The 18,674-nt window shown below is 28.3% G+C and overlaps 1 protein-coding gene and 1 pseudogene across 2 annotated transcripts; one reads left to right on the forward strand and one right to left on the reverse strand.

Annotated features, from left to right (window-relative positions):
* The first annotated feature begins 926 nt into the window (after positions 1 to 926).
* LOC124849013 (sulfite exporter TauE/SafE family protein 3-like) lies at positions 927 to 13,924 on the forward strand. 2 transcript variants are annotated; one of them, XM_088105663.1, is made up of 13 exons: positions 929 to 1,094; positions 1,222 to 1,475; positions 2,320 to 2,479; positions 6,366 to 6,566; positions 6,641 to 6,705; positions 7,788 to 7,815; positions 7,917 to 7,996; positions 8,077 to 8,163; positions 8,250 to 8,300; positions 8,668 to 8,889; positions 12,252 to 12,345; positions 12,472 to 12,612; positions 13,598 to 13,924. In XM_088105663.1, exons 2-13 carry the CDS (start codon positions 1,287 to 1,289, stop codon positions 13,681 to 13,683), a joined length of 1,404 nt encoding a protein of 467 aa, XP_087961789.1. In that variant the 5' UTR covers positions 929 to 1,094; positions 1,222 to 1,286; the 3' UTR covers positions 13,684 to 13,924. The 2 variants fall into 2 exon arrangements, with proteins under 2 accessions (XP_087961788.1, XP_087961789.1); XM_088105662.1 differs by having other exon boundaries at positions 927 to 1,475.
* Positions 13,925 to 16,131: 2,207 nt separating this feature from the next.
* LOC148203109 (uncharacterized) lies at positions 16,132 to 18,167 on the reverse strand (annotated as a pseudogene).
* Between the last annotated feature and the right edge of the window lie 507 nt (positions 18,168 to 18,674).

Consider the following 18,674-nt stretch of genomic DNA (forward strand, 5'->3'; position numbering starts at 1 on the left):
ATAAAAAAAAAATATTTAATACATTTTAAAAATAAAATTTAAATAAAAATACAAATATATATATATATATATATATATATAATATAAATTAAATTAAATGTAAATTAAAATTTAATTTTAATTAAATTTAAACTAATAAAATATAATTTTATTTTATTTTTAATTAAATTTAATTAAAAAATATATTAATTATTTATTTTTTAATTTTTTCCGGATAACGGGTACCCGCAGGGTGGGTAGTATACTACCCGTACCCGACCCGTTTAGAAATGTGTATTAAAATACCCGCTATCTGTTACCCGTGGATAGTAAATATTCGCGGATAGTTACTACCCGCCGCGAATTTTACCCGCTGATATCCGTGTACGCGGATAAAATTGTCATCCTGTGTAATGCTAAGACTTAACCTTTGTATTTATTAGACTTCTTTCACTAACACACGTATGAATCTTAACCTTGTTATATTTGTTAGAGATTCTCTCCTCTAACACAACTCTATCTTTAGCCAGAGATTTACTCAAAGTGTCTTATTACAAAATTACAATATATCAAACTAAAACTTACACATATATAAACACATTACCAAACTAATCTTACAAATTTGTTTGCTTATCCTATAAAACTGGAAGACTTATATATGTCCCTTTACCCAAACTAAAAATAGTATTAAATTAATATAATTATTCTAGTAATAATATCCAATGTATAAATATTATTCTGATAATAAACACAATTATATTACATCACATCATATTACCCAAAACAACAGTAAATACAATTATTGGCGTAATTACTTGCTTAAAATTTTAAGAGATTCAAAGGAATGTATTTTGTAAATGAATAAGCCTAATAAAGTTATGGGAAGAAAAATCTAAGGACAAAACATAATTCCTCTTTTCTATAAAACCTAAAAATCAGGAACCACTGCTTTTCAGCTTATCTCCCTCCGACCTCGAAACGTGCACTCTCTTATGCATTAATATTGTCAGTGTTTGTCTGGTTAAGAATCCAAAACCTGCATCTGCTCCTTTCCTATTGAGATTCTTACATATTCTCCTGTGTTTTCCTCATTTTTTATGTTGTTTACCTTTTTGGTATTATAACTTTCCTATTACTACTTTTCTTTTCTTTTTCCTTTTCTAACGACTTACAACCATTTTCTTAATTAACTTTTAATCAATTTCTTTCACGGTCTTGGCTATTCTGTTGCTTTAATAAAAGATCAAGAACCAAAAGTTTTGCGAGTGGAAAGAAGTTTTCTAAGGAACAAAAGAAGAAAAAAAAAAATGAGGTCGAAGTGCATGGTGATGATGCCGTTTACATTACTGCAATTCGTATCGGTTGTGGTGTTTGTTTTGGGAGAGAGAATGATTACGAAAGGGGAAAATACGCAGAAATATGAAGGCAGTTTCCTTAGCAAAGCTATGAACTTCTTATGGCAATCGGGGGAATCAGGTTATCAACACGTTTGGCCAGTAAGCTTTTCATTCTTTCTTTTCTCTTAGTTTCTCTGATCTTATCTCTCTGTTTTTCTTCTCATTGATTCTCGATTTGAATTTTCTTCAAGCATTGATTCTTCAAATCAATCTATTATTTTTAAGATTGTTTTTTAAAGGTTTCAAGCTTATAATTATGTTTTTACAGAATTGATTTTTTCTTCGTTTTACTTTGGATATATGTCATGCTTTTGTTTTTTTTACTCACTGTACTTTTATTCTTAAGAAAATTAAATTAATTAACTGATTTTTTTTAAGTTTTAATAAAAAAATTTTGTTTTCTTAATTTTGTCTCCTAAAAAACTTAAATCAATATTACAAACGAAGATAATATATATTTTGAAAAATTAAACTTCTACGTACTGACTTAATGTATTTTTATTCTTAAATTATTTTTAAAGAAAATCTTAAAATGAATTTATTTTGGAACTTAAAGAGGAATGATAAGAGAAATACTGCCCATCGTTCTGGCACATTTTATTATTATTATTTAGACTTTATTAAAAATTATAAATAAACAAAAGAAATTTTGTTAGTCTATCATTTAATCAGTCTCCTATTCAAATATAATTTAATTAGTTTCTTAATTTAGAGAAGGAACCCATAGTATATTTTATTTTTAATGAACTTTAATTTATATAGTTTAACCCATAATTATTGATTTTCTATTTAAAGAAATAAATATGTATATAGAGATGATATTTTTAAATGATCATAAAATTATTGCTTTTATAGATGCAAATATTGTTAGGTGACTCTGATTTTAAATACCTAGTTGGAAAATTAATAACTGGAAATTGACATGTAAAGGGTACTATGGCAGGAGATAGAATTTGGATGGCGAATTATTTTAGGAACTATAATAGGATTTTTTGGAGCAGCATTTGGAAGTGTAGGAGGTGTTGGTGGTGGCGGCATATTCGTTCCTATGCTTAGCCTTGTTATTGGCTTTGATGCAAAATCCTCCACAGCTATGTCCAAGTGTAAGATCTCCACCACCGTTTTATTTTTGCCACTATATTATATACTAACAGCTTTATGATTTATTTTTTATCACCGTTTTAATTGCAAATTTTATCACTCAAGATCATTATTTTCCACGATTTTATTACTTTTTTTTTTTTTAACTTTATCATGATTTTCAACTTTTATGTATTTTACTGACTCATTAAATGAATAACAATTTTTCATTTTTTATGTTTTTTACCCATTCATTAAATGTGTAGCAATCTGTTATGCCTCACAAAAACCGTTTTTTATAAAACGAAATGATGTCAAAATGATATTATTTTTAAAACACTTGACAAAAGGTCAATTTATTTTGTAACTGGTTGCGTGTTAGTTTAGTACACCATATATTACACGTTTAAAAATAAGTAAAAATTTAAAAGATTGAAAAATATAGTAGGAAATGTTTGAAAAGGATAGTTGAAGATAAAATATTAATTAATTTTCTTTTTATTACGAGGGATTTACTACTTTTTTATCTTTAAATTTTTCCAAATTTTACCTTTATACTGTAATCAAAATTCCTAAGTTTTTCTGGTTAACGACCTTGGTAGCCCAAGGAACTGGGCATCATAATACATGACATTGCATGCAATTTATTTGTATGAACTGTTGGAAGATTAAAATACAATTTAAAAATAACGTTTTCAGTTTATCTTTTTTTTTTAAAAAAGAAGAAAAAACACAATTGAATTTTAATATTTATAAAAAATATTCAATGTGACTGCTTATATTAAAACAAGTTAAAAAATGTTACGAAATAAAATATGAATTAGTTATGTATCAAAAATTTGATGATCTTAAATATATCATTTGAAAATTAGAAGAATTTTAATGTTAAAAATATTTCAGATTTTGACACCTAAAAAAATTAGATGTTGAATTTAACATCTTTAAACCATATTAATACTCATTTAACCAAAAAAAAGCAATTAAATTTATGTATAAAATAAAAACTCAATTAAGTAAAAAATAAATATAATAAAAACAAATTAAAACCTAAATACATAAATTAAATTACTAAAAAAAACTTTTACACTTTTCAACTGAAAAATTAGTTGTGGATAAAGTGAGTAAACATTTCACACAGAGAACATTTTATTAAAAAAGGAAATTATAATTAAAATTTATTGATTGTAATTTATAAGTTAAATTGTTTATTACCTTAATTATTTCAAAGGTAAAAGAAAATCCCACCTCAATCATTAAAATAAAAATATCTTTAAAAAAAAAAGTAGACAAACAGTGGGGTTTATTTATCCAATTTTTTGTTATCTATATCTATCCCCATTGTGTTGTTTTCAATTACGTGTACGAGAGATGTGGAAATGTGGGTAGGGACAGACCCCAGAGGTCTATATTTGCTACTTGCCAACCAGAGAATTGAAGAAGACAGCACGAGTAGGCCCAACGATAATCGAGAGGAGATTACTTTAGGTCTTAGAATTCATTATTCTAATATATTAAGAATCTCATTATGATGAAAACGATCTCATCATAATTTATCTTCTTTCTATTTAAAGAGATTAATATATAATACTAGTTTATAAGTAATAATTAAAAAAAAAACATACGAAATATAACTTTCTTTGGTGTTTTAAAAAATTTTATATTATAGAATCTACAAAAGATATCTTGTACCACTTGATAAATAATATTAAAATATGACAGATAATATAAGAAAGAATGACGTCGAGATGTTTATAGTGATTATATTTAATATAGATTTACATTTTAGTTTCAATTATCACTTTAGTGCTTATTTCACTAACTTGAAATTTATATTACAATCACATTTCACTTGTAAAACAAACATTGATAAAAATTTACAGACATAAATTAATAAAATAATATTTTATTAGACATAAATATTTTATATTTATTTGATATTAATTTTTTTTTTCTTGAAAAAAATTTTTTTTTTATCATATTACTTTTATAAAATTATCAAATGAATATAAAAATATCTTTCATTACTCTATTTAATTACATAATCTATGAGTCAAACTTGTATTTTACCTAATATTAGTAATGATTAATAATCTAAGTAATGACAATCGATAATAAAATAGAATAATTAATTGTAACATATGATACTTGATTATATGAAAAAGCATAACATTGTACAAAAACAAGATAATTAATTATATTCTAACATAATAAATTAATAAAGTTTAAATCACTCTTTAAAATATTTTGAAAAGATTTAAGTTAATAGAATTAACTGATGTAAACTTACACAAGAAAGCAATATAATACTCAATAATTTCAAGGTGTTGTAAAAAATTAAATGGTTAAATTAATATATTTTTATTTTTTAATTTTTAATAAAAATAAAATTAATTTCTTTAAAATTTTGGACTAATTTAATCTTTTATGTTTAAAAATGTGTAGAAAAGCATAAATGTATCAAATAATATAAATAATTTAAATACGTTTAAAATGTTAAATAAATCTAATATAATTAAAATGGCTAAATCTACATATTTTAAAATTAAAAGACTAAATTAAATTAAAATTTAAAAAAAATCAATTTTTACTTAAATTAAGAAACAAAAAGTATATTTAATCCAAAATTAAATAATCATTCTCAAAGTCTCGATGAACGTAGATCTCAATTATTTATATTTCCAAATTATTTTCTTATAATTCGTATTATTTTTCTAGATTACTTATTTTTATAATCTATACTCATAAACTTTTTTCTTATAATTTATGTTAATTCATCCAAATATAGTTATGCATATTTTTATAATCTCAAATATGTTTAGTTTATTAAATTATATTTAAAATATAATAACATTCGTGTACTATTTTATTTTGTACGCTTGCTCATTATTGTTTCAAATAATTACAGTAAGCCGTACATGATTTTTGTTCAGTCACATTTTTGTCCTTTCCCTCCAGTTGTCTTGTACATTATGAATAATTCTATGACTTTTGATAGTCTTTCCTGTCATTACTTTTTCCTGTGTACACATGGTCCGTGACATGTCCTAAATGTTGTCGGTATTCAGCATATAACATTTCAAAGATCTTTATAGAAAAAATTAAAAATAAATGTTTCTGAACTAAAATTAGGTTATGAATAATTTAAAAATTAATTTTTTTTAAATGTAAATGAACTTACGAGAGTCTATAAAGAATGGAAAAATTATTTTATTTTGTCTATAATATTTATTTTCATTTCGTTTTATTATTCTTATGAATAGTTATGCAGAATTTTTTCTACAAACATCTAAATTATTCTCTCTCTTTTTTCTTTTTTATAATATAAATGGACATAGTTGTGGTTATTTTTCATCGGGCTATAGAGTATTTATTCATTCAATCCATCCAATGTTGTATAATCCAACACTATGATGAAAATATGAGTTAAACATTTAAAGGTTCAATAGGAGATGTTTCAATAAAATATTAACTTCTAAAAATATAACAATATATCGCTTTAATTTCCCTTAAAAATGTTATAAAATATATAACAAAAATAAATCATACATAAAAACAACTACATCTAATATATCACATTTAAGTTCAATAATGATTTGTATACAGTTCATTCACTTCTATAAATGATTTCGATACCAACTTATTGTAGATCATAGATAATTCGATCGATTCCATCTACGTTCAATTGAAATCCAAACTTCAGAAAAACAAAAGCTTAAACAAAATCCAACTAGATTTTCAATTCAATTCCTAGTAGAAAGAGAAAAAAAAGTTATTTTCAAGAAAAAATATTCTTTGACCCACCTAAATTTTATACATTTATTTGAAATTACCATTTTCTACTTTTTATTCTTTTCTTTAGAGTAAGATGGTCCCACTACGTTGAATCATCAGATGTTGTGTTTGTGTTAGGTATGATAATGGGTGCAGCTTTGTCAACTGTTTATTATAATCTTAATCTAAGGCACCCCACATTGGATTTGCCCATAATCGACTATGATTTGGCACTGCTCATTCAACCAATGCTTATGCTTGGGATCAGCATAGGAGTGGTCTTCAATGTGGTAGTTGCTGATTGGATGGTTACCATGCTGCTTATAATTCTCTTTTTAGGTAATGCTTTTGCTTAATCCACACTTTGTTTACTCATTTTTCACATTTAACTCTTCTTGCTGGTTCCTATGTAGGTACATCTGCAAAGGCATTCTCTAAGGGTGTTGAAACATGGAAAAAGGAAACCATAGTCAAAGAGGTGATTCATATCTATTCATAAATACATACAAGGTTTCACTATTTGCTAATGTTAATAATTTTTATAATAATTTTTTGATAATTGATCACTTATTATTTTATTAGTCTATTTAAATTTATTTTTAAAAAAAATATTTGAAAAGACTAATTACAAACCATTACATTAGCATAAGTATTGTAAAAAAGTTATTAAGTTGTTAAAATAACATAAAGTAATAACTATGGGATTTTTACTTGAAAGCACAGTGATAAGGTAATATTTAATTTCACACAAAACCGTTTCAACTATATTATTATATTACGAATTTTATTTTTTGATTTTTTTTATATTTTATCATTATAAGGTTTTAAAATTTTAATACAGTTTACCATTCATTTTATTTTACATATTTTATTACTATTTATTCAAGTTTTAAACATTAGACCATTATGTTAATAATAAAATGAATTTACTTTTACCAAAATATGATAAAACCGAACTTATTTTTTAATAAAATATGAACCCTTTGTTTCTCATTACCAGTTTTTTAAAAGGTATGGAAATCGAAAATGCTGATAGTAAAATGTCTCCGACAAGGATTGTAAAATTTCGAAAATCTAATGATAAGAGGGTAAACCGTACATAAATATATATTATTGTACGATACATGTTATTTTTAATATAAAATTAAAAATAAATTATTTTAATTTTATTAATAAGTAAGGTAATTAAATATGTCTTTTATTTTTAATAATAATAATATGTATTTATTAAATAAGAAACTAATATTAATATGTAATTAATTTTACTTGAACTTATACATTTTATTTTATAAATTTAAAATCTTTAATGATTCTTTCAATATTAATTGTATATTAATGATAATTTTTTTATAACAAATACACATAACAATTAATAAAAATCTAAGACATATTCAATTATTTAATTAAAGTAAAGTTTTTATAATAAGAATATAACTCTTTTCTTGATACACTAAAGACAACGTATGTTAATATTTATTGTCCTACACTGATTATTTTCTGGTGATAAAATATGTATAAATTTTGATTGCTTATTTTCTGACCCCTATTCTTTCGTTATAGGAAAATGCTAGGAAAGAAGACTCAAATGGTGAGTTAAGAAACTTGTGCTTTTGCTGCATATTCCATAACATAGTACATTGTCATTTTGCTTTCTGCAGTGGGAAGTGTTTATATAGTTCTCTGTGACAGGTTTTGGGACTGAAGTAGAATACAGACCAATTCCTAATGAACCAGATAATGGCATTGCGAAAGAAACGAAAAGAGAAGAGGTAAATACGCTCTAGTTTGTACTTTATGATTGGAGTGTGGTTTTCATATCTGACAGCAAATGTTTATTGGAATATTGAAGGTTAATATAATTGAAAATGTGTACTGGAAGGAGTTTGGACTTCTCCTTTTTGTTTGGGTCGCGTTCCTTGCAATACAGATTGCCATGGTATGTTATTTTTCAGTAAACATTTTCTTCATCAGTGTTCTGTTTCTAATTTCACTCTTAAACTTTTCTATTGACAATGTCAACAGAGCCAAACAACCAAATGTTCTACAATATATTGGATATTCAACACCTTGCAGGTAAAATTCTTATCACAACATGCTTCACATCTAATATCTTTTGCTTTCTCCAGAATTTAGCGCGTTTGTGACATATTAGCATTAACTTTTTTCATATTCCATCTTTGACATTCATTCCAATGTAATTAAACTTAAACCCTTTAAGAAATGTTGTGGATGAAACAAATAATCGAGAGAAACAAAAAGGGATATATATTCTAAACATGTTCTATCATATTTTTCAACATATATTAATCATAAATAAAACTAATGTACACTTAGATAAAACTCAGATGTTAATAGTCTTACTTGTTCTGAAAATATCTGTATACAGATTGAATTTTATAGAACTGTTTAAAGCATGCCGTTTCCATGTCATGGCATGCAGATTCCAGTTTCTGTCGGGGTAGCTGGATATGAAGCAGTTTCCTTGTATAAAGGAAGGAGAGCAATTTCTTCTGTGGGAGATCAGGGCAAAAGTTTTACTATTCCGCAACTAGCTCTATACTCTTTCTTTGGAATATCGGCTGGAATTGTCGGTGGCTTGTTGGGAATAGGTGGAGGATTCGTTATGGGGCCTCTCTTTTTGGAGCTCGGAGTCCCTCCTCAGGTGACCTTCAATTAGACCTATTACAAATTTTGAAACACAAATGTGCACTTCAATTGAAAAGAATACGATTGATCTTGTGAAAATCCAATCTAAATTCACTAAAATATATTTTTATTTTAACTAGTATATCTTTCCTTACATATATATTATTAACTATGTTTACTTAATTAGATCACTTTATAATGTTGACTAATAAAATATAACGATCCTAATACATTTTTTGATTTGTTTTATATATATAAACGATCCAAATTGCTAACAGGTTTATCGCATTTTAAGCTAGGATAGGCCTAACCCAACGTGACATGAGCTTGACTTAACTAAACATAAACTGACTTGTAATTAACCTGACTCAATATTAACCTAATACCTAGGCCCAACTCAATCTATTTTGACCTAATCCTGCCTGGCCTAACATGCCTAGGCTCAGCTTAAATCAGTTTGACTTAGGCTCGACAAAGCCTAAACCAACCTCTTTTAACTTAGGTCTATCCAACCTAGACCTAACTCAAATCGACCTAATGTGGACCCAACTAACTTGACCACTGTGGACTTGAGTCGACTCGGCCTGACATGGATTCGACTTGAGTTGGGTTACATCTAACTACTGACGACAGTGTGAACTTAGTTGAACCAACATATAACGAAGTCTCAACATCAGTAGATATCATCTCATACATATATGTGATTGGGCAAAGCTTTTATGCCAACATCGTGATCATGCCCTCTAATGTCTTCTTTGAGTCGATCTTTCATGGTAAAATTCATAATATATTCAATTTGAAAGACAGTTGGAAAATCTATTAATTCATCGTGTCATGTCGATGCTATATAACTTCTAAGGAAGCCATCATAAATAAGGTGTTCTCTAATTTCAGTGTCATTCAACTTTCTCCCGTTCAAGCAATTGACAAAAGGAAATCTAAACTTCACTTCATCATCCCTTCTACCCTCATTACGATGAGCAAATTGTATGAATTCTTCTACTTCTTTCTCAACTCAACACGCATCATGTATGAATTCTTCTACTCCTTTCTCATACTCAACATTGTTGCGTGGTGAATTAATTCAATATTCATCCACACACACATATAGTGAAATTGTGTGAACAATTTGAATAATTTAAATGAATGATCACCTCTGTATTCAAGGTGTAACCCTATCCCATTCAAAAACATTCACTTTTTTTTAATTTATTGGTATATATCAATTTTAAACAACATATCTTAAATTTTACAAAATTTTGCCAACATTTTGCATTGGACTTCATGTTATACAAAATGAAAGTGATTATAAATCACAATTAAATATGCACCCGAAGATCAATACAAAACATTATTGGAAAATATTAACGAATTAATATATATATATATATATTAAAATATATACTAATAAAGTACTAAAAAGAGATTAATCGTCTTGAATTGTCCAACCGTAAAATTCAAGATTCAATAAATTTAAATTATTAGTACTCTCTCCTTTTATATTAATTTTAAAAAAATAAAATTTCTTCAAGAAAAAACTTGGAGATAGTAAATAATTTTCGTATTAATCTCAAATGGAAAAGTAAGACGAACTCGTTGCAACAACAATATCAAATAAAACAAAATAAAAAAAAAATATATATATATATATATATATATATATATTTAAGAATATAATTAATCACATATCTAACATACAAAAAATACTTTTTTTCATTACAAAAAATAATTATAAGCTCATACTAAAACTAAATTTTCAAGAATAATAGGAACTTGGGACGGTGAAATGTGAGCAACAATGGATATGCAATCTTGGACACATTTTGGAAAGCTAATCAATCTCACCATAATGTAGTAATACCTAGACAACAATTGCAACATAAAAGTCTAAACTTTACCAACATAGGGCCGAATGAATACACAAACTCCACAAAACAATGCAAAAAAACATCAAAATAAGCACTCACCAGTTCACTAGTTGGATGTTAACCGACAACAGAAAGTGGAAGTGCGAAGTTGGGTAGCAACAAAGGAGGATTTCACAAAGAAAGAAGAGAAAGAAGAAAAAGAAGAAGAGATGACGAAGATGATGATGAAGAAGAAGAAATGGTGAAGAAGAAGATGAAGATGATGAAATGTCAAGGATGAAGAAAAATAATAAATTACAAAACAGAAGAAGAAGAAGAAGAAATTGTAGTGCTTTCGCAAAGAAGAAGAAATGAAGGTCACTATGCAACTTTTATGAACATTAATCATAGACAAAATGTTAGGCATCAATTATTAGTAAAATTGAAGCAAAAAGGACAATAGGCGTCAATTTTAAAAATAATTGAGATCTAAAACTCTATCTTTCAGTGGAAAACTTGAAATTTTGGTGAACCTTTAGGTCTCAGTTATTCATAATCGAAGCATGAAGGTCTTTGCTGCAGTTTTCTCAACAATTGGGACCTATACCTCTTCTTTCAAAAAAAAAGTAATTAAAAAAGAGAGGGGATTTTGACATTTTTAATGAAAATTTAGGTTTCAGTTTTTAAGAAACCGAATCATAAAGGTTGATAGGTTTTAATTTTTTCAAGAATCGAGAACTATTGATAAGATTGCAAGGTCTTGAAGTGTCTATTGATATTAAACAAATAACTTGTATATCTATTCAGATCAATATGATATTAAAGATACTTTCATGTTTTCATTCGTTTTAAAAATACTAAATCAAAATTACACAAGATAAAGTTAGATTTCTTGATCTTTTCTCTAACATTAACCTCGTTGTTTCTCTCTCAACTAGATCACCATGGATAGCTTTAAGAGAGAATGATATCTCTTCAACTTAAGTGTTTCTATTTTATAGCTTTAACCTTTCGACTTGATTATCTAATGATAAGTTAAACATACCGTCAACGTTGTCTAATCATCGAGTACACAACTTGAAATAAATCTATGTACATCAACTAAAGAGATTTTTGTAAAAAAATTGCGTTCTTAGTTTGAAAAGACATTTTTACCTATTTCTCATTCATTCATGTCTCGCGGAGATAGTTTTAAATGATATATTAGATTATTTTTTTCAACTCTAAAATTATTCTCAAGTTTGTAAGACCACACTTTGTATACTAGACTATGAATTTGTTTAAAGAATTTTTCTTGAAGAAAACTTTAAATTCAAGCATAACACTTGTCTATCGTGTACCAAATTTATCCAATTCCAATTCATATTTGATCGTTGTCCACTTTGTTATTATTGTGCTTTCTGTTATGAACTTTATCCATGCATATGACAATAATAGCCCTCTTTGATAGAATATATCAATTGATGAAGCCATCTGAATGAGTTTCACTAGTTCTATTAAATGGCTTCAATGTTTGATGCCACGTGTTCAGGTTGCAAGTGCCACAGCCACCTTTGCCATGGTCTTTTCCTCATCTATGTCCGTTGTAGAATACTATCTGCTCAAACGTTTTCCAGTTCCTTATGGTTTGTGTTTCATAATTTCCACCTCTATATCTATAAATTTAACCCATGTGCCTTCTATAAATTGAATTACATTGATATGGTTCAATTTATTTTTCTAACCCATGCATTATATGGATTGTTGCACAGCCCTGTACTTTATTGTAGTAGCTGCTGTTTCAGCCATTGTAGGGCAGCATATTGTAAGAAAGTTGATCGATCTACTTGGCAGAGCTTCTCTTATAATCTTTGTTCTAGCCTTCACAATATTTGTTAGTGCTGTTTCACTAGGTAAGTCTCGGTGATTTTCTCTTAACTTTGTTTGGTTATATTCATATTTTTATAGTACATATATATGACATGAATATAGTTTTAGCCATTTAAGTTTAAAATAATTTTACTATTAGTTTATCAAATTTAAAATTAATCTTTTTAGTTTTTCTAATTTTAAAAAGGTTATTTTAATTCCTATGTAAAAAAAGGTGTTCGAAATTTTGTTTACAATAAATAGATTGTAAGTAGTTCGTATAACAACTTACTTTTGATATATATATATATATATATATATATATATATATATATATATATATATATATATATATATATATATTATTTTAAAAAACAACTACTTTTTAAAACTACTTTTTAAAAAAATATATAATAAAAGTAATAACTTCTCGTAAACCAATATAAAAAATTATCTTTTGTTTTTTTTATTTTAAATTAATTTTTAAAATTATTAAAACACCCTTGAATTTAAAGTTGGTTTTTTTAAAGAGAGACTTTTTTTAACCTAAAACTTGGTACACTTTGTTAAAATATACCAACTAAAAAATTCCTTACCAAAATTAACAAACTCCATATATATATATATATATATATATATATATATATATATATATATATATATATATATATATATATATATATTTGTGAAACACACCTTCAAAGTAGTAATCACCACGCACTATAATAAGTTATTTTTTCGGTTTACAAAATTAAAAAATATCACAAACTAAAGTAATTAAAAAACATTTAACCTATATTATTATGCATATATTAAATATATTTTGTTCGTAGGATAATATAAGTTTTTACTTTTCAGATCTTAAACAAATGTTCTTTTTACGTTATAAAAATTACACACCATGTTTCCATTAATGTATCAAAAGACACGGATTTTACATACACTGAAGCTATATTTAATGAAACATATACTAAAATAACTCTTATTATACGAACTTCAATTATGAAACCTTTTTGGTCTATTTGATAGGTGGAGTTGGCATTGCAGCAATGATCAAGAAGATTGAAAATCATGAGTATATGGGATTTGATGATCTCTGCAAGTATAATTCATAGCCCACTTCGTTAAAATATTTGTTGTTCTTTTTAAGTTCCTAATAAAGAGCCAACGAAACCTATTTCGTCAAAATTGACTTATGGTATATTTTGATTCATTTCAATGTGGAAGCAAAACGTATTTGCTTCTGCTTATTTGTTTCTCTTAAAGTGAAAAATAAGTAAGTGTTGGGTATTATTCCAAACACTAGTTTTCTGTGTTGAGAATTTGAATTACACATTTAATATTCTTTATGTTCTAGCTTTTACTTATAGCTTTTTTCTTCTTGTGAAAAAGTTGTATAAATCCTTTCTTGTGTAATACTAGTAATATTGTTCTCTAATCAAAATTTTGAAATAATTTAAGTTTTCTTTTTTGTCACGTGTTGTGTTCAATAAAATATTTTAAAATTTTAAAATAATTATTTTTTCTTTAATATCTTATACAAAAAATTGATTTGTTATTACTATAAATAAATTTGAGTTAAGCGACCACCATTTTCAATCGTTACAGTGCTTAAATATTTGGTGATCGAAAATATAAGATTGTGAAAAATCCTAGTTGGAAAAGTTTTAGTGTTCAAACATTAAATAATCACTAAAATTTTGGTCACTAAAAATTTTTATTTTTCAAATATAAGTCACCAATTTTGTAACTAAAACACGTTAGCTAATTTAATTCCCTAATTCGACCGTAAAAATAAAAAGTTTAGCAACTTTTTGCTTCGGCTGTTATTGGAACAAAATTTGATTAAATTAAAAAAAAATATAGTCAATAATTAGTTGCTAAATAGCAACTCATATTTTCCTGTCGCTAATGTGTGAGATTATTACTTTAATTTAAATAGTTTTCGGTGACTAAATTGGTTACACATATTATTGGTCTAAAAGGATTTTCTTTGAACCATATTTTCTTGTTTTCTTTGTGTATTTTTTCATATGGATTTAAGATAGTCCAACGTTCAACAGTGTTTTCAGCAATCACTTTCTTCATGTTCCATTGGTTTGTGAGTTTCTTTAGGTTAATCTAATATTCAACATAGAGTCTTATTGGTTTCAACATAGAGTCTTGTTGGTTTGTGTTTGGTAGACTTAGCAAAGGTAGCTTTTCTTAGGTGAAATAGACATCATTCACATAGATGTTCACTTGTTTGGTATATATGGAAAAAGGATACAAGGTTTTTTTAGAGAGTTTGAAGGCTTAGGGTTTTTGAGTGAGTTATTTTGAAAGTGAGAGAGATAGTACAGTGTTTGAGAGATTATGAGAAAACTAGAAGTTTTTATGGAAAATATGAGAGACTTGAAACCTAGGCTTTGGTTTTATATAGTGAAAAGGGTGGTTACTATTTGAGGGAATTGATTGCTTTTAGGAAACAATGATTAAGGAATCATAATTGGCATCAAATCACAATTAATGCATTTTGTACGGTTAGGTAGAGGTGGCAGGGATTTTCTCTTTAACTTAGGTGGTTCCTAAATGAATTATCTAGTTGAGCTCAATATTAAACATTGTTATACACACAATATGAGGTTTCTTTAGACGATGTGTCTTAGACCATACGATTGATTATGACATGTCTAGAATATATGTTTATGATGTTTTGTACTATATGCTACATGTGAGCATTAGACACATTGAATTAGAATATTCCGTCAATAAGTTTCACCCAAAATATTTTTCAAATATTCAAATCTTTCTTCAACTAGAGGTTTTGTGAAAATATCAGCAAGTTGATCGTTAGTATATTACATAATTACAAGGCTTAAGAGAAAGTAAGAACAAGCTTGAAATTACATCTTCCACAAGAGTGGAAGTCCTTGAAGTCCTTCTTCTTCTATTCTCCAAGCCTAAGCTTAAGTTGATCCTCCCTGGATGGATCTCCATTAAATTCCCAAGATGGTTTCCATCATTTAGGCTGAAGCAATTAACACAACTTGCTATATTCAAAATAGAGTTTATATAAGACCCATCTTATGCAAAACTCCATATGAATTATAGAAGAATAGAAAACTCAATATCTTATGTTTGCTATTAAGACAAGATCGTCTAAGAGAGTAAAAAGAATCATCTAAAACATATCTAGTTTTTAAGTTTAACAAACAACATTAAACAAAATAATCTTGAGTAATCAAATATCTAAAAATATAAAAAAGCATAGAAACAAAGAACAAAATTACAATCTCTTATGATTATAAAAGATAAAATGTCTAAACATTAGAAAATGGAGATCATAAAACCATCTAGTTATTGTTGGGATAAACTTAAATTTTAGGGTTTTATTAATAATTTTGTTTAAATCTTATTTTATTAGTTTTTGGTCTAATAATATTTAGGCTTAATACCTCTTTTTGTCCCTCTTTATAAGGGAAATGTTCAATTTCGTCCTACCTTTTTCAAAAAGTTCAATGTGGTCCCAAGTTGTGTAAAAAGTGTCCAATTAAATCCTTTTTGGTCACGGCGTTAAATATTTAACGATCCAGTTGACAGCGTGGACTGATGTGTGCAACGTGGCTGTTTAGCTTCGTAACGTGGCAGTTACAGTGTTTTTCAACATTGACTTCTTTAATTTTCAACATTTCTCTCTCCCAAGCCTGGGGATATGTGGTGGTTGCAGCACTCCACATCAGATTTTTTAATACCTGCCCACTAAACCTTTTCCTAAAGTTTGCATAGAGGTGCCTTAAACAGTATCTTTGTTCTGCCCGAGGCAAAAGCTCCTGGATAGCTAAGACTAACCCCTGCACAATTAAATTTAGTAATAAAACCATATCCTATACAAAACCATTAACTAAAAATGAAAATAAGTTGCACATTATACCTTATGCTGGTCTGACATCCATGTGCACCCTCCACATACTTCACTGCCCCCGAGGTCTTCAATTAACAATTGCAAAAACCATGTCCAGCTGTCTTTGTTCTCCACTTCTACTACTACATAGGCAATGGGTAGCATTTGATCGTTTGGGTCCCTACCAACAGCAGTCAGCAGCTCCTCCTTGTAAACACCTTTCAAAAAACATCTGTCTAAACATATAATGGGCCTACAACTTATGAAACTATCTTTACAAGCTTTGAGACAAACATACATTCTTTGAAAGATTGGGTCACCATTATGAGAGTCAACTTTAATTTGCACTGTTGACCCTGAATTACACCTCAACAGCTCATGTCCATAGTCGTACACCCTTTTATATTGTTCTATGAAATCTCCTTCAACCTATCTTGTGGCAATTAACTTTGCCCTTCTTGCCTTGGATATTGAAACATTTGTATTCCATTTTCTTAATGCTTTAGTACGAATATCATTCACCTTTAAACTAGGATTCTCAACTAAAGATCTATCTATTTCCTGACTTAACCACTTAGCATTCATCAGTTTAATATTAAGTTGTCTACTACAACTATGAGTATCAATTATCTTCCTCAATTGCCAAATTTTTCGTGGCGGAAAATAACCACAATAAGCTAGCCATGAGCACTTACCTTGGCCATCCATGCATGTCACCCTCACCCTATGGTTATCATTTTTTATAAATTTTAGATCCCTCCCAGCATGAACAACATACCTTCTAATAACATCCTTAAACTCTTCCCTGTCAATAAAAATAATGCCCACTTCCCACTTGTAATCTGCCATGGACTTCTGCTTTGCATATTTTGAGAAAAGACCTACATATATTGTATCATTAATGTCATCGTCCTCACTTGCACTATTTTCAGGAGTTAAAAGCTTATCAGACTCCCAATCATCATCTGACAAACCCCTACATTGTTGGGTTTCTTTTTCACTGTCTTCATCATCCATGTATTCATCACCACTCAGATCATCCATTATTGCTGCATCATCATTGTTCACTTCCACTTCTTCTTCACTATCAACCTTCCCTCCATCCTGAATTTCCACGTCAACTACTTGTTCACTTTCGACCTCAATTTCAGCCTCATTATCCACTTCTAATGCTTCTTTACTTACATCCTCATTCTCAACCTCCACTGCAACCTCATCATCTTCTGCATCCTCATGCTCAACATCCTCATTATACACTGAATCCTCCTTCTCAACCTCCAATGCATTATCATGCTCAACATCCAACCAATCCTCATTGTCAACATCCAGTAAATCCTCATTCTGAACCTCCAATCCTTCACTTACATTCTCAACATCCCGTGCATCCTCATTCTCAACATCCACTGCATACTCATTCTAAACCTCCACTGCACCCTCCACTACGTCTTCCATTCTTTCTTCACCACCCTCGACATGTGCTTCTCCTCCCACGCCACTATCCTCACCACTCTCTGCATGACCTTCACATAGCAAAAGAATCTCATTCTCATCATTTTCTAAGATAGTTGCTTCGTCCACCCCATGCACAACATACAAGTTCACTTTCCCCAAATACTTAGCCACATTCATCATGTTCATAGCTCCTTTATCATCATCAACCTTATGTAGAACATGTTGGACACTGTAATATAATTCTTCTACTTGCATGTAACCCATGTGGTTAAGTGAACCTAATACTCCAAAATAACACCATTTATCGGGGTCTACGTCCCAATTAACTATCTCTCCGCCTATATAATTAAAGGGGACTTCTTTGATCAAGGTCCCACCATGGTGGACCACTACCCGGAACATGTCATCAGACATCCCTACCCGAACCCTGCAAATGCAAACGGGGGACCACTAATTTCAGTTAAAGTAAGACCTATGGGACCACTATCATGCATCAAAAGAAGACAACTTTTCACACAAAACAATTTCACCCATAGTTAAACCCCCTCAAACGCGACAACAATGAAAACATTTCGAAAAACCTCAAACACTTCAAATTATCAAATGTAAACTCTAACCTAATTTGATTTGCGGAATTGGATTTGCTCTGCAGATTTCACCTTCAAGATCACCCAATTTGGATTTGCAGGTCCTCCAAAATGTTTATCCCCAAATCGCGATTTCGAATACCCAAGCCCTAACTCAGAAATTTTAATCACTGCCACTACCACG

This window comes from Vigna umbellata, chromosome 2 (genome assembly GCF_029865625.1).
Source record: "Vigna umbellata cultivar VRB3 chromosome 2, Vumbellata_1.0, whole genome shotgun sequence".
In the NCBI taxonomy this organism is placed as follows: domain Eukaryota; kingdom Viridiplantae; phylum Streptophyta; class Magnoliopsida; order Fabales; family Fabaceae; genus Vigna; species Vigna umbellata.